The 17,447-nt window shown below is 38.8% G+C and overlaps 1 protein-coding gene across 1 annotated transcript in view; it reads left to right on the top strand.

Moving 5' to 3' along the window:
• Nucleotides 1-16,062, top strand: part of TEX10 (testis expressed 10) — a 40,802-nt gene extending 24,740 nt beyond the window's left edge. The window contains exons 9-12 of the mRNA XM_009073189.1: nt 9,698-9,786; nt 10,949-11,082; nt 11,645-11,739; nt 15,993-16,062. Coding sequence (XP_009071437.1) covers nt 9,698-9,786; nt 10,949-11,082; nt 11,645-11,739; nt 15,993-16,062 — 388 coding nt within the window. The remainder of the gene's footprint in view (nt 1-9,697; nt 9,787-10,948; nt 11,083-11,644; nt 11,740-15,992) is intronic.
• Nucleotides 16,063-17,447: the final 1,385 nt, after the last annotated feature.

Raw genomic sequence — 17,447 nt, 5'->3', positions numbered from 1 at the left:
TTCCCTGCTGGGGTCTCGCCAAGAGTTGTTTCTATTGCCGTAGAAAAGGAGAAGGGTGAGGACCATATAAATAAAAGCTGAGTGCTCTCTTGCATGAATTGTGTGGGAGTTCTTAGCCTTCACAGGTTTGAGATAACTCTGGGGGTAACTTGCATTCTGCTTGGCACAACTCTAAATGAGCTCTTTACTTAAGCGGCAGTGCCTTTAAAATTCCCTGTTGCTTTCCAGACAATAATGAGGGAGCTCGGCTGGCGTCTCATCAAGCAGCCAGGCAGGCTTGTTGGTTCCTGCTAGGCTCAGAAATCTATGCTTAGAAAGAACTGGGATGGACATTTTGACACTCACTTGGTATAAGGTGTAAAATTCTGTGTCTTCATATTACTCAGAAATGGTTTAGGGTCATAGTAGAGTTTCACTTTTTTTCTACAGGTATTTCCTTTGTAAGTAAATACTACTTTTACTTTATTTAGCCATTCTAGTTGTTTTATCTGCAGCCTATGAGGGGGCACAGTGAGAATGTAAAATGTAGCTAACGAAGAACCCTATATGCTGCTTGATTAAAGAATTACTGAATGCATTATTGTAGACAAATAAAAGAAAAACATCATATTCCCCAAAAGTATTTGCAAGCTGGAGAGAACTTAGAGAGGGTATTGTAACCCATTATTGTGGTTAGCAACACTGATAGAGCAACTAGATACAGTAATTCTCATGCAAATGAAGCATAGAAAATATTTGAGAACAGTATATTTGTTTTAAAAAGACATAAGTGAAATGAAAGTTTTACCAAAATAAACCGAATTCTTATTTAAATAAGAATTGGCAAAAATGAAGAAGAAACATTTTGGGGAGTAAGCTGAAAATCATACATGTATGGAAAGGTATAGTAATTATGAATGGAATGGATTGCTAGGAAAAGTCTAAGAGTAGTAAGGTCTGTGTTCACTGAAGTGCCTTTTTCTGGCTATATTTTCACAGTCCTCAATTTAGAAACAAAAATGAAGGAGAAAATTATTTAAAAGGTAACAAAAAGCTTAAGGCACTATTGAATATACACTAAAAATAAGAGTGGGCTTCCAAAATACTGGCATTTCCCCATATGAGTACCACTGAGGGTGAAGGGTAAAAAAATTATCTGTTTTCCTTGAAAAAGGATCCATAGTTGTTGGGAATCATATCCTGAAGTGGGTTATGGTGCATTCCTTCATCCACATCTGGTCAGCAAATTTCCTTTTCCTTGCTCAGTGTTATGTAAAGGTCTAGGACTTGAGAGAGGGAGAAGTCCAAGCTTGTGTTTAAGGACACAGCCCTCTGAATTTTTCCCCAGGTCGGCTGTAGTGTGATATTCCTAATCAAAGGGAAAAGAATTATGTTGCTGCACTACAATTGCACCGATCAGTAAATGCTGTTTGCTCATTAGTGAATGTTTCTTCTGATTCGTGCTCTCATTTATAATGTGTAAGCAATGCTTTTCTTCAGACAACCTCTGCAGCCGTGGAGCAAATGAGCAGCTGACAGGCTTACTTTTAACAATGCATAGCTCAAATTGTTGTTTTTTTAAAAATAGACCTCATATTTTTCCTCAAATCCCTGGTAATTCCTTGCAGATGTTTGTTGCATTTTGCCACAACTTCAAATGGAAAACACTTGATCCTTCCAAAGAGATACTGAAAGATAAAACAAAACCCCTCACACTGACAAACCAATGCATACATATGGTAACCTGATAGACAAAAGGGAAGATAAAAACTCTTCTCTTGCTCTCAGTTTATGTTCGGGACCTGTGCTACCTGGAGCTCAGCTGGTCCAAATGATGAGATGGGTACAGGGTTGGAGAACTATTCAAAGATTTAATTTTGCTCTTTTAAAAAATAATTTCAATATCAGTGTCTGACAGTCATGGTTTTCTATCTCTTCGAGAACTGATGTGAGAACTGAGAGTGCTGATCCTCATTATCAATGTAACACAAAACTGATTTGATGTTACGTTGATGAAGGCACCTGAATTTATACTTTATTGCAGTTACATTTCAGTTTGACAGAAATGATTTTTCATTAAAGCTGAACAGGAGTAAACTGTGCCAAAGCTTAGACAGATATTTGTGCAGGGCGTTTTAATGTTGTAAAAGAACATATTTTACAGTAGTTCAAGTGCATGCCCACGCTGGGGAAAATGCTCTGTATATTTCTTCCATGAAGGTACAACAAGCCTAGTCTGGTGCTTGCACGTGGTTTTGCTCCTTTCAGTGTATGTTGTTTTTTATTACACATGCACAGTTCCTAAGAATGAGAACATGAGAGTGATTGAGATGTATTGTAACATTTCCATGCTTATAGCTAGTTCCATAGATGACCATTTCCTCATATTTCACAGGTGTTTTCACATGCAAGCACTGTGTTAAGTGGCTGTCAGACGGTGCTGCTACTGGTTCTGAAGCTGAGTGTCTGTAAAACATGAGGCATTCCTAACAGTCATGTGAGAAGGCTGGCTAGAAGTCATACCTGTGCAGTGTTGTCCTGGCATGGTTTTATTCAGCAGAGCAGTGCTTCTGGGCTCAGACAGTGACCCCTGAGCAGTGTGCAGAAGAGTTTGAATGGAGTCCTCTTAGCTCTACAGAAGGATGCTGGAGTACTGTGGAGCTCTCCTGCTCCTGAGTATTCATCAGTAGCTGAACAGTTTTGTGTTGAGAGAGAAACTCTCTGGGCTGATATTAGTCTTGCTGTGTTGAGAAATCATATTTGGCACAGGTCATAAATAGGAGGCCTAAAGAAAGAAAGAAGCTTTTTCTCTACCCCTTTCTGTGGATCAGTAAAGACTTCTTAACACAGTGTCTGATCACAGTGGAAGATTCATGAGTGATCAAGGGGTGTTGTCCTCCACATCTGCTGTCCAGGGTTGTGATGGAAATCTCAGCTCTGTTGTTTGGAAACAACTTCTTTATGATCCTTAGTAGCAGTGTGATTATTCCGGCTGTTGTGGAAGAAACACTTTACTGTGCTTCTCATATTTCCAAGGCCTTAACTGAACTCCTGGATAGGCAAAAATCGCTGCTTAGCTGTGTCCTGATGAGCTGCAGAACAACATAATGCACATCTGGAAGGTGTTGGTGTGTCACTTCACTGTTAGATAAACTGACCAAATCACTTTGGCAAGAAAACAAAAGACAGGGTAGCCTTGATTTGCTGCACACTGCTATACTAAGCACTTTGGTATACTAAATAATATGAATGTTAGTGGACTTCTGGGTTGTTCCCCAGTATGTCTGTACAGCCCAGGGCTGGCACAGGTCTTGTGAACTTCCAGCCATGTCAGTCTTCCACTGTATGAGCTGATTGCTTAGATCAGACCGTTTCAGAACTTTAAATCAATTATCTCTTGATGTAAGGACCTTCATCATAAGGACCTACCCTGTGGCTGCTTAGTTTTCTGGAATTCTTTTTGTAAGTATTACAGGGTCTTCCATATTCATGCTCAGCTGCCATTAACAAGATTTCTAAGAGATACATAAGGCAGAAGTGTTTGTTTCAGAAACCATTCTGTCTGTTCCCAAGCACAACATAAGCATTCATGTCAGCTCGTTTTAGCCATCGTTATAACATGTATTAATTTGCCTCGTGCAGGCATAGAGCTTAGAGGCTTTAGTTATATGGAACCTATTTTTAAAAACAAAGCAAACCAACCAGCCAATCAATCAAAGAACCAAAACAAATAGCAACAAAAAACCTGCCCTAAGCATCACTGCATTTATCACTCCACAGCCTTGTAGGTGTCAGGGAGGTTCTCAGGTACCAGGTTGCTCACACCTGTGAGTTCAGTTCATCCTTGCCTTCCCCTGGAGCTCCTTTGCATGGTGAATGTCCTCTCATCCTGGTGATTCCCTGCTGCCTTGTTGGGTTCCATAATAAGTTGTGCTGCTGCTTGAAGTTACTACAGGTATCCTTGAGGAGTCATTCTGGGATGGGAACAAGCACAGATTCTTCTCTGATGATCAGAGATAGGCAGAGTTCCTGTAGCTTCTGACCTAAATCCTTATCTTGCTTGAATGCCATTCTTGTGCAGTGGTTGTCTGCTGACTGTACAGAATCTTGGGAAGTTTTCTGCTCCTGATGTGTTTGAAGGACAATTTAATAATGAATTAATAATAGTCTCTCCGTGGTTAAAGCCCTTGCTGAGGATGCAGAAAATCTGTGTTCACTATCTTCATCGGAAGGGGAGATTGATTTCCTGTTTCCTAACACAGTGGCTTAGTCATTGAACTATTTTAAGGAGGTGTGCTTAATTTTATTAAAGTTTTGGAGTTGATGCCTAGAATGCAGTTGGGTTTTTGTTCAGGAAATGAGTGAATCAGCCACTGGCTGTGCCTTTGACTGTTTAAATGTTCTGTGTGGAACAGAAGTGTCAGTCGAAGAATTAGAGGGGAAGCCTTTAAAAATTATTTTGTAACCTAGAATTAAAGAAACAATTTTGGGAGGCCTTGGCTTAAATCTGTGATCAGTGGTGGCTAAAATAAATTTAAAATGGGATCACTTAGCCCAGTGTAAGTTAGGTTTCTCAGGCTACTTTCTTGCAAATGTTCAAATAATTCTGTTCAAAATATTCTCAATTATAGTGGTGGAAGCACTTTTGTGAAAGGTGAAAGAATTTGGTTTTAGTTTCCTTGAACCGAAAACCCAGACCCTTGACTGTGCACTTCTTGAGTTTGGTTACCCTTGCATTTATGAACGAAAAGATGATAGTATCAGTGCCTCAGAAAAACTGCAATTGCTTTTTTGTGTTTTACTTTATAAAAATACTTGACTACTTGGGGGTTTCAGATTGATTACACTATTTTTCAGTTTTATTGCTAAATAACAAAACAAACAAAAAGAAATTCAAAACCCCAATCGAAGTTGTAAGCAAAACGTGCTGTGCTTGACAGGTGCATCGCTGTCTTGAGCTGGAGTTTTACAGGGAGACAAGTGGAAAGATAATTTCTAAAATGACTGCAGCAAGGTTTGTCAGAGTTCTTCTACCAGAGACCTCTAAATTACCCAAAGTCTCCTTGTGGCTACATAAGCCAAAGCCAACAACTTACACCTGAACAATAAATCAATTGGTAGCTCATTTAGGTCAGGAAGCACAAAGATAACAGTCTGTAGTTGAGAAATAACCACTTGTGCACAAACTGGAGTTGTTTTATTTTGCAGCTGAGTGATAGAGCCAACCTGAAAATAACAGCAATGTGTACAAAAGTAGTGAGGTCCACGTGGAGTTAAAAGAAAAGTTCGCAGCAAGTGATAAAAGTAATGAACTGCACACTTGTGTGACTGAGAAATATTTGCCATGCTAATGGCAAGAGAAGCAGAGATATTTTTTTTAAGGTAATTAGATTCAGCTTTTCTTTTTATACCGTTTGGCATATTGAGCAGGTTATCTAAAGGTGCAATTCTAAACCTCAGTAGAGAGGTTCTCATGGAAAGCAGGTGACCTTATGGAAATTACAACGTGTAATTCATCATAGTTAATGTGGGTTTGGACTAGCTGACTGGAGAGGTCTCACTCATATGCAATTTGATAACAGCTTCCCATTGTCAGTAATAATTTATTCAAAAAAGGGAAGTTATAATATGCTTATTAGCTCTCTTCCACCTGTGAAGCAGATAATTTTTTAGTCAGATGTGTAACATGTAATTTACAAGCATCTTGAAAATGTATTTTAAAAGTGCACCTAGTTCTTAATTATTCATGGTAGTCTTAGCATATTAAACTAAGATTTTTGAAATATTTTGTAATGTATTTGTAGTACATCCATTCTAGAATTAAATATCTCTTGTTCCATGTTCTTTATCTTGTTTTTTATTTCCTTTAACATGAACCTCAAAATTGAGTAGCTTTAACTGCATTATAGACACTTGAGTTTGTAGGTAATTGAGGTTAGACTGGTTAGACTTGTATTTAAACAAACTTCTGTGCTGTAATACTGTTCTGCTTGTATTTGTTATATGAAAAAGATACTGATCTTGATTTATTTTACCTGTGAGGTTCTCATGTAGTCTTTGGTTACGTGATTTCATGTTATTTTTCCATCCTGCGTTCCGTATGGAGTGCATCATGCTCAGTGGAGGAGTGTTTACTTAATGTTACACTCTGTTGTTTCAGTAGAAGGCTCCATGTTTTCTCTATTGTATTATGTCCCACTTGGAAAAGAGAGTGATTCTCCCCCTGCCCCCTCCCATCAGAATTTCTTTTGCTGTGCTCAAGTAATTTCCACAGCTGCAGGAGATGTGGACGTGGTGTTTTTCCCAGTTTAAAGATGCGGAACTGCAGAAGGAAAAGGTCTAGACAGAAGTACATAAAAGTACCTGATAACTTGAGGAATTCAGCATGAAACATTTGGGCTATGATTTTTCAGAATATTTGGCGTTTTCTGTCCTGAAAGCTAAGCATTGACTTCGGATTCACTGTAAGTGCAAGCAGAGCAGCAGAGATCAGATGGATCTATGTGCTGCTCGTAAAGGTGCATGAAGCTGTATCACTCAATGAGTGTTAGTGCCTGTTTTAGTCTTTTACTCACTATTGAACTGTTGGACTAGGTATAATTAGCAGAAAAAATGTGTTACCACTGACTTCCTGGGCTCCAGTTTTTAAAAGTGCTTATCTTGCATCCCAAAGAACCACTGCAATAGATAGGAGGGTGATCCAGAGTAATGCCTGTAGCCTGTTTGTTTACCTGAATTGATGAGCTAATCCTTTCTTCTACCTTTTTTAGCCATGCCCTGCCTCATACACTGTGCAGGTTATAGATGATGCAATGAATAAGGCAGGGACAGGTCAGAGTGTGTAATCCTTCATTGCATAATTCTGATCGATCCATTCATCCATGATTTGAATTGGGCATAGATTTTTATTTTTTTAGGGCAAATATGACACATAATGTTATTATAATCTAAGGTGAATGCACAGAGAGACCAAGCTGATGATTATAGCAACCTTCTCTGTCACTTTCTAAATTTAATGCTGGATTATTTTTAACCGTAATGCTCTTTTAACATTGAGGCTTCACCTATGGATATAATAGCTTTGACTTTCTGAAGTAAACTGCATCTGAATTTGGGGATGTTGGGTTTGTGTGCGTTGACTCAGTGTAGCTCTGCTTGTAGATTAGTCTTAACTGTTTCATAGCTCTGTCAGGGGTTTGTGCCTTACTCTTACAGGGTAAAACTGCAGAGATTCCCTCTTCTTCATCTCCCCTTTACACCAGAGGCACTTAGCCACTGCACACTGTGATGGGATGCTTAACATGCTTGTCCTGTTTGCAAGGTGTAGATAGTCAAACGTGGGCAGGAAAGCAAAACCAATGAAGTGTTTGATTTCCAGATGTTTAGCAATAAGCTTCAGAATAACTTTTCCTGTTCAGGGATGTCCTAAACGTATTGCAGCTTGTTTGCTAGCCTGCAATGCATCTTGAGTTTTTGTTCACTCTCTTCTGAAGTTCATGTAAAATTCGTACATCCACTAGCCCTATTATGAAAAACTCAGTGCATCTGCTAACTGTAGGATGGAAAAATATTTTTTTATTTCTTTTAAACACATTCTGAATCGATTAGTCATGCAAGTCCTTACTCCATGAATTCAGGCTTATCACAATTTTTTTGTTATGCTTTCTCTTCCTGCCCAAGAATTTCTTTTTATTTTCACATTTCCCCACCTCCCTTTGCAGCTTGTCATTTGACCTATCTCTTCCTCCCTCTTGCATCCCCACCGTTTTGCTCAGTGATTGCATCACAGTTTGAATTTCAGTGTCCAGTAAGTCCTAAACTCTCCGGAATCTCTCTCCATGCTTCCCAGTGCTTATTTTGGTAATGAGTGACCTCAAGTCTGACTTATGGTCCCTCTGCATCAGATTCAAGGCAGCTTTTTCCACTGTGCCAAATAGGGCACAGGCTTCATTCTCTCTTCTGGTATATGGATCTAATTCTTGTGTGAACCTTATGTAGCAAATTAGGTTGCAAGAGCTGTTGCTGATTTAGTTGAGTATGTGTGAAAACCCTTTGATGCTGTAATGAATGGGACTGGAACCTCCTTGGAAGGATGGAAAATATTCTCGATTCTCCTTGGAGAAGACTATTGGCCATAGCCAAGGGGTTTGTCTCGGGAGAACTTGTTGGCAGCCAAGTGTCAACCTTAGGAATGGAGAGAGATTGAGAGGCTATAGTTAAGGAAAGGAAGTAGTGAGCCGGAGGAGGACCAAAGACCTCCTAAGGAACCAGAAGGGACTGTGCAGAGCTGCCTGCACTGCATAGTTGCTATGTTGCCTGAAATATGGCAAATCCTTACTTCCAGACATTAAGAATACAATGTGAAGTAGGAGCTTTATTTAATAAAGCTTTTGTTCTCTGCAGTATTCTCCCCCTCCCCCCCGAATTACCTATCCTACATGGTAGTCTGATGGAATCCTGAATTTTTTCTTTAATTTAGAGAAATTTTGAAATTCCTTTCTTTTCCCCCCCTTTCTTTTTGAGTAGCTCCAGACATGCATATTCTAGCTGTCATTTTTGTGGATGCTGAAATACTGTGGATGAATTTTTGTGGGTGGCAAAATGTATATGCCTGGCACAAAGGTGCTCCAAATTTGATATTTTTGCTCCCAAAGCATGGAGCTGTAAAACATTTCTGCAAAACAAGCTTTCCAGAATTTCATTACCCATGAGCTAAGCCGTTTTGGCTGTTAGCAGAGAGAAATTAGGAAAAAAGTGATCTGAGGCAGATAGTTGGCTTGGAAAATTGCGTTCGGAAGCTCTGAAATTTCACAAGATTCAACGAGCAGAAAGCAGCAATCTCTTACAGCAGAGACCCATAGTTTGTAGTGCCAGTGCCAAAAGCAGCATACAAGTGAATTTGAATAATATGCATTTTTGCATAATATGCTGTAGGTCTGAGCTGCAGCCTTTTAAAGGAGAACATGTGTGAGAGGTACCTGTTCCCAGCTCCAGGCTTTCTCCCAGTTCAGCACTGGTACATGGGCAAGGCTCTTCCATTGGGTGGTCAGTTGTGTCTGTTTGCTCCAAGTTTCCACAAGCATGTGTGGCTTCTAATTTGAGAGACAAAAGTAGGCTGGTGCTCCACTCGTGGCAGATTTGCCCCTGAGAAGGGAAGGAAGTGTCAGGCAGCTTTGACAAGGGGTTTACTCCTGTCTTTGCGTGTTGCTCCTTTTTGCATTCTGTATCTCCAAGAAAGTTTTTTGTTTAGTTCTGTGTTTAATAGCTCCAGCTATTTGAAAATGGATGCTGACACTGCTTTTAAATGGGTTCTATTGTTCATATAAAGAGCTGTATTAGAAGTGGTGGATATAATGAAAAATACAGCCCAGATTTGTAACATAATTACTTTTACCAAATAAGGGGAATAAAATGGTTTAATTTACTGTGTACTGTCTGTCATCACTATATTAAAGGTTACACCAGTATTTATGAAAAGTTACTATCTCAGTAATTTAATCATCTTAACAGCCTAAGCCCATGCAGAGGTACAAAGTTCAGTGTTGCTTGTCTGTAAAAGAATGAGTTCTAGTTTTGAAGCTATTTAAAATGCTATTCTAGCAATAGGGAATGCTAAAATTGGCAATTAAGTCATGTTAATTGATTGTATTGTGCAGGTAGGTTGTGAATTCTTAATTATATGGTTTTTAATAAACTATCTGCTATTGGTTTTGTGTAGATCATCCTTTGCAGGCTGGAAGTGCCAAGTGCAGGATAATTCAGTGAACGATGTGGACTATTTCAGCTTCTTGTTTTCAACCCTTATAGGTAATCCATATGAATGTAATAATGCAGAATTAACAAAATGAAAGTTGTTTTGATAGTTGATTACTGAATTTAATTTAGAATAAATTGTGTAGTAAGTACTTCCTGCAAGTAATTCTAATCTTGTTACATATTTTTGTTATGAGATGCCCTTTTATCACTTGATCTGATTTTTTTACACTCTATTTTTACGCTTTTCCTTTTGGGCTGAATATTTGCATACTTTTTCTTCATTCTAGCAACTTTCTTTGGAAAGTATGAGGAAAACCTAAATTTAGCATGTGACATGAGCAAGACTTTTTTTTTTCCTAGCTTGAAGTAAATGCCTTTTATTGGCTCATAACAATATAAACGAGTGCCTCTGGGATTTCCTGTGAACATGCTTATGCTATTAAAAGCATTCCATCAGAATAAAGTAATCAAAGTACATTGAAGTGAACTGCCCAAGGTCAGCATGTGAGCTGAATTACTTCTGCTACTCTATTCTTACTCAGATATAAAAATAGTTGCATTCTGTGGTGATGCAACTTTGGGAAATTACTGTGGTTAAAAGTGGCATAATATTACTGAGAAGTAACTTCCAGTAACTTGCGCTGTGGTAAAAAACCCACAAGTGTCTTTTCTTCATCACCTCTGTTATTTATACCTTTCAACTACTTTGTTTTCAAAAATTACCATTTTGTTCCTAACACAGTGAAAAGAGCACTGTACTGATAACAGAGACAATGAAAGCAAAGCCAGAGTGACTGTTGTGGAGCAGTAGCTCTGGCTAAAAATAATAATCCAAATTACTTTTTTTTCAACCCTGAGGTTGTGTTAGGTTACTGAATTACTGTGAACACATGCTGAAGTGTTTTGCATTATACCCGTTGGTTTGGCTTTTTAAGATTGAAAATAGCATAACATTGGCCTCTTGGAGTTGTTTTTTTTATACTACATTATAGTTTAAATGGGTATGCCATTGATTTTTCAAATATTTTTGTTTTCTTTCAGAAGTCAAAATTTGCATTTTGATATACTTCGTTTAAAATACCAAGCAAGAGCTTTTAATAAAGAAATTGCTATGCTGACATAATTTAAAAGCTGTTGTTTTCAATGATGCTGTTGAAGTAGAACACTGCTTGGCTTGTTTTGTGATACTGTTGTACTGCTTCTTTTTCCCTAGGGTTTACAAGAGAGGAGTTGACTAGTCTCCAGGGCATTAGAGGAAAACCACACATTAGCCAGACACAACTCTCACCTATCCGTCTTTACCTAACTGATCTGGACCAGTTTTTACACCACTGGGCTGTGACAGAGGTAATACATCAACACTAATTCTAAATGACAGCAAACAAACCCCGAGTGCTCTCCATCCCTTTTCCACAGATGCCTAAATCTTGTTGTGATTTGAGTTGAAAAAAAGAGTGAGAAATAGAATAGTTGTCAAACAGCCAACATTTTTCTGCAGCCATCAGATAATGTTTTGAAGGAAGCTGCTTTAAAAGTTGAATGTTCAGACATGTAGTGTACAAAGCAATACTCATGGTAAAACATTGGTAGAAGCCTTGGTGGAAATTCTTAAACATTAGTAAGTTTAGGACCAGCAATATGTCTTGGCTTTCAAAAACAGATCAATTGTAAAGATACTAATTATAAAGAGTTTTCTTGGAGAGTGAATGCCACTGTTAATTAAAAAGCACGTGTATTAAGTAAGATTTCGACTTGGAAGTAATACTAAGTTGGCATTGGTGATTATTGAGAATAATTTCTGATGCTTAGTTAATCAAAATTTACTGGGATTAGAAGCTTTACTCTGAATTCAGTACCCATGTCTGAGATTGTAAGAATTGAAAGCTTAATTCTATTGTTGGTTCCAAAGGTATTCAAGCCACCAGATTTTATACAGAGCAGGTGCATTACCTGTCTTTGTGGCTCAACTCTTTTCATGTTTAGCTCACCAGAAACCACTTTAAGGTGTGAAATCATGTTTTAATGACATGCCAGTTTGACAGTATTTATGAAATCATAGTCATGAATTGAGAAAGAAGAGCGAAAACAGATTTTCGTTGTTTGATTTCTTGTGGCAGTCTTTTTGGTTCAAGGAAGCAGTGCAGTAGATATTTTCTAATTCATAGTGTTTAAGTAATGATGTACTGAAACTAATGATTGTGTGAGACACATCCTGAATGTGTGCTGCTATGTATTGAAAAGTATTGTTGGGTGCCATGGCTGACACACATTTTTTGATGTCCTGCCTTCAGTCATTTTTCCTGTGGAGCAGCTGAACTTTCTAATTTGCTTTGCTTTGTCTGTTCTGGACAGTAATGAAGCATTTTCTCACCTTTCTCCAGTACTCTAAGACTAGAATGCTCTCTCTCCCTGTCCTGTTCCTCTGTGAGTGCACCAGAGTGATTGTTTCTCAATCTCATACAGCATCTGAAGGGTTTATATATACATTACCTGTTTCTGAAAAATGTCACCTCTTGTGTCTTCTTCATTTTTTTTTTTTTGCTTCTATAAAATTGGTTGTGAAACTATTCAATAGGACTATTTTCACCTAGGGAACAGTGAAGTAGTTTTCTTGTTTGTGCCTTTGGTTCCTGGTTGGGAGTTTCAGTTATTTATTCTACTGCAGCCTATTCAGTGTTTTGGTGCCATCAAGGAGAGTCAGTATTTTCAGAAACTTGAGAATTGCTTATGTTAAAGTACCTTTTCTCAGGCAAGATACAAGGTACTCTCTCAGGTTCTCAGAAGTGGATGGCAGTCATTAGCAGAGGACTGGATATCCTTGGTTAGTAATGAAAGAGAATTTGGTCATCCTAGGGAGCATTGTGCTACTTCTGCAGTTATGTGTCAGCCTGAAGTCTTCTCTGGAGACTAATGTATGAAAGAGAAAATAGGAACAAAAATTCCAACCATCAAAACTCTATGTGAAGAAGGATGAGACCTAGACCCACCTGATTTTGTAGGCTCTTAATCAAAGGGAGTTCTGAACTGTACTCTGAGCTTGAGTTGGAGATTTGAGGCTTTTCCTCATCAGTGTATTTATGATTGTGGAGATAAAGTTTCTCATGAACTGGGTTATTTCAGCTACACTTAAAATATGATTGGGAATAGTCAGCAGGGATTTGTGAAGAGCAAGTTGTGCCCAACCAAACTGTTAGCCTTCTGGAACAATGTGGGTAGCTTGGTGTGGGTGAGGAGAGAGTAGTTTGTTGTCTTGAGTAAGGTTTTGATGCTGTATCCCACGACATCCACACTTATAAAGAATGGCTTAGATAAATAGAGAGGTGAATGAAAACTACCTGAATGGTCAGACCTGAGGGTTGTGGTCAGTGGTGCAAAGTCCAGTTGGAGGTAAGTCACTAGTGGTGTACCCCAGGGATTGGTAATGGAGCCAGCACTCTAACCTTCGTTAGTGACCTGGGCAATAAGACTCGGTGCACCCTCAGCAAGTTTGCAGATGATACAAAACTGGGAGGGTTGACTGGTGTATCAGCGGGATATAGGAAGGCTGGAGAACTGGACAGAGAGAAACTTCATGAAGTTCAGTAAAGGAAAATGCAGATTCCTGCACCTGGGAGGAATAATTGCAGGCACCACTAAATGCTGTTGCAGCCAACCAACTGCTATGATCTGGTAACAGTGGTCCTATTTGTGTTGCAATGAGAAGTGATCATCAGTATTAAGTCAACCACTTACTTTTATGAATCACGGAATTCCATTCATTTTTCACCTGCCTGGTTTCAATTTCAGATGCAATTGTAGATATGGCAAATGATACATAAGCAAAACTGTGCTGAACACTTCAGCTTTCAGATTACTTTATTCTCTGTGCTTACATGTCTAATACAGCACGATGTTTATTAAGTTTTAGGGGGTTTTATCTTTTCCTTGTTGAGTGCCATTCCTCAGCCTCAAAACATGTTGGCCAATGTTCTATTTAATGATCAATTGGTGAAGAAAATATTCTGGGGACTGTAGTCCATAAAAACTTTGGGATTTGGAGGCTGGACAATTTTTAAAACCAAGGAGGGGAAGAAAGAGTTTAAAAAAAGGAAGAAAGAAAGAAAAAGCCAGGCTTGGGAAAAACCTTTCAGTTCAAGATTTGCCACAAGGTGCACAGGAATACTTTTTGTACAGTTTCCACTTTTATGCTGCTCTGAAAAGAAAATAAACTAAACAGCAACAACAGAAACAATCTTCAACCAAAACACAAACCCCCAGAGCTGCAGTCTCCTGGGAGAAGAAAACTGCCAGCAGATCATGAGGCTCTTTTACAATGCCTTGAAAGACAGTGTGGTATGATGATTCTGTGTGCTTCCAGTTTGAGGGAGGTAGGTTTGGAGACCGCTTTCTTCTAAGTGGACATAGTTCAAGGTGTGATACAGTTTTGGAATCAAAATATTATTAGCTGTGACAGAAAATCAGTGAATTCAGATAAAGAAATGCTACAGGAAATCATAAACTCCAGCTTGAATTAGTCGTGCTTTTGGTGGAACTGGGCAGAGCACACAGCTTCTGAATGTTGAATCTTCCATGCTTTCCCTTGTGGGATAAGGAAGTTTATGGAGATGCTGTAATGTTAAGCAAAGTGTTTGTAGCAATTTAAAACACCTAGTAAGAGAACAGTGCTCGTTGGCTGCAGAGCAGGCAGTATCCAGGCCTCTACATTATGTTGGGAATTGTTCATTTAAGAGTTCTCATTATGTAGTTGTAATTCAGTGTTTCCTTGTAATGGAAAAGTATTTTGTTGTGGATGAAAATAAATAAGGAACTCTGATGGAATTAGGGTTGGATGGCCTGATTTCCTATCAATAAGTGAGACTAGTGATCAGATTCCTATTAGTCATTCGATCTTTTTTTTTTTTTACCTCTTCCACCTCTGGTTTTGTCTAAACTGTTGCTTAGTTTTTGGCACTCTGCTAAAAGAATAAAGTTGCAGATACTAGTTGCCCATAAGTTTCATGAGGTGGAAGAGGAAAAAAACGTAGATTAGCACAAGGTAGTTTATAACTCTGTCTCTGCATCCTGCTTGGCAGCAACTCTCACCTACCAGCCTGTGTGTGCATCACTCTGGGCATGCTCAGCAGGAGCAGCTGGGGCTGCATTGCTGAAGAAAGGTCCCAGGCCTGAATGTGTAGGAAGCCATGGCTTTGTTGGCTTTATTGCTCACTGCTTGATTTTGTTTTCAAATCCAAAGGGAGGCAGTCCCAGCTTTCTGTCGCTGGCTAGCTGTACTGTTCAGTGAGTGGTCTGTGTTTCTAATGGTGAAGAACTGTAAGAGGGAATTTAATGTATAACACATACGTGCCAGAGATGCAGAAGAAGAACTTGCTCTGTAAAGGAAAAGAATAACTTGAGGCATTTTCAAACAGCAGTTTGGACTTCTGGAGTGTTAACACAACCAATGTACTTGATAGCATGTGGCTAAGTAATTGGCTAAAAGGCCAAACAAATCCGTTTCTGATAGGAACTAATGCTTTTAAGTGGCTTATAACAAAATGTGTTTTGAGATGGATACTGCTGGTAACGTTTTTGTCTGGGGAGTGGTAATTGGTACAGTAGAAATCTGAAGCCACTTTACTTTTTGTGGATGCTTTTAAGTAGTGGTAATTTCCACTTAAGGAGCAATGCTTAGAAGTCTCCCTTTAAATGTTGTTTTGTGTAGCTGCAAACATTTATCTTCATGTTTTGTCTAAAACATACGTTAAATGTGGGAACTTTGGTTCCTTTTCTGGAGCAACTTCTACTTGAAATTACTTCTGCCTTGTTAAAGCCAATTATTTAAAGTCACCCCCCTGTAGCTGAAATAAATGGGACTCCAGAATAAATGGTTGCAGCCCGAGGGAAGAGGCTTCAGTCTTGGCTCATTTTAACTGTGCCGATAGTGTTTGTCGGTAATATTGTTCACTCCCCTGTAATTGAATTGCTCTGCCAGTATCGAATGAAATAGTGCCCACAGAAATGAAGAGTTTAACAAGGTAACCGTGTATACATGGTAATTTCTGTTGTAATATTTGATGCTTGTGACATGTGAACGTTTTAGAGGGGGGAAAGTAAAGGATAATTTTGAAGGTTTGCTTGAAGTTGCAATTCGAGAGCTGTATCGAGCACAAAGAGGACTCGAAGAAATAAAACATTCAACCAAATGTTTAAAATGTTAAGAGCAAACACTAGGGCAGGTCAGCTGCTTTTAAAAGCAGTCGTGAATTCAAAATCCTTAGGATGCATGTAGTGAAACACACTAATCTGTGTCAAAAACTGATAAGTCTTACAAGTGAAATACAGCTATGAAGGCTCTATCTGCACTGATCTGCTGTGAAAAATTACTGCAAATCAATAAAGATAGCAAATCAATGCATGGAAGTTAAAAGTCCTGCTCGGGTGCTTGCCTTGAGAAGTAAAAGGTGGTGTTGCAGTGCTGTAGCTTCACTTAGAGCAGAGATTAGTGCTTCAGAAAACCCAGTGAATTTTCTTAAAGTAGATTTTGAGTTGAAGTTCCTGTAAGATTTCAACTTGTCGTCTTTATTGAGATTTCCAGGTTAGTGTCACTCCGGGGAGAAAAAGTGGCTGAGGGTAAATATTATCACTTCTAAACTAGAAATATATTTTTTTACGTTTTAAGAAGAAAAAAAATTATATTATCACTTCTAAACTAGAAATATAATTTTTTACCTTTTAAAGAAGGATTAAAAGCTCCTGAATAAGCCTCCTGGTGTTTTGTAAAACCACATTGTGTCCCAGGCTTAGTGTTGGTAAGACATCTCTGAGATGAGAACCAGATCTGGGCTGTTTTTCAGGTGTGGCTTTGTCTACTCCTGTGTAAGCATAACCACATTGTGTCCCAGGCTTAGTGTTTAGAAATTACGTTTTTTTTTCTTGAAAAGTAATGCAAATTCCAAAGAAACAAAAGACAAATTACATAGGTAAAAGTAATGCCTCGTAAATTTAATGAAGCTTTTTTTCAAAGGTCTCTTCCAGGGTTTTCTTAAGACATAAAACCCCCAAAACAGCAACAGCAAAAACCCAAAACCAAATAAACCACCAAAACCAACCCTCACCAATAAAACCCAAACAGTAAAAGACAAACTCCCAGAAAACTTAACTTGATCTTCAGGCCAGTGCTCCATTGTACCTGCATCAAGGTGCATCATCATGTACCTTCCAGCATGTCCTGTAACATCTCATAGCTCACATGTACCTGCATGTCACTAATGTGAGTTAACATCTCCACAGTTACTGTGCATTGTGCTTGATGTTCACGTCCTGGTTTGTGATACCTTTAGGTACCTAAAGCTTCCTAAGTGTAGAGGTTTCTGTGTTTTCAAGCCCTTTTGTTTGGAGAAGGGCCAAGCAGGTGGATTTGGAGACTTGTACGAGAGATGTTCTTTGGCTGTCCTGGATGTGGTCTGACATGGGGGCACCCAGAGGAGGAGGGATCGGCTGTGGTGACATTTTATAGCTGTGAGGAAGCTGTAGAGCTGTGAAAGGAGGAATTATTACAGCTGCAAGAGGATGAAAGAAAAGCTCCTTGGGTAGCAAAGCTGTTTTGTGATGTTTTTTCTTTGAATTTTGTTGGTAAGACATCTCTGAGATGAGAACCAGATCTGGGCTGTTTTTCAGGTGTGGCTTTGTCTACTCCTGCGTAGCACATTAGCTGTTTAGCAAAAAAACTAGTT

This window comes from Acanthisitta chloris, unplaced genomic scaffold, assembly GCF_000695815.1.
Source record: "Acanthisitta chloris isolate BGI_N310 unplaced genomic scaffold, ASM69581v1 scaffold22584, whole genome shotgun sequence".
Taxonomy (NCBI): Eukaryota; Metazoa; Chordata; class Aves; order Passeriformes; family Acanthisittidae; genus Acanthisitta; species Acanthisitta chloris.
The sequence above is the reverse complement of the archived record's forward strand: the minus strand, read 5'-3'. Positions and strand labels throughout refer to the sequence as shown.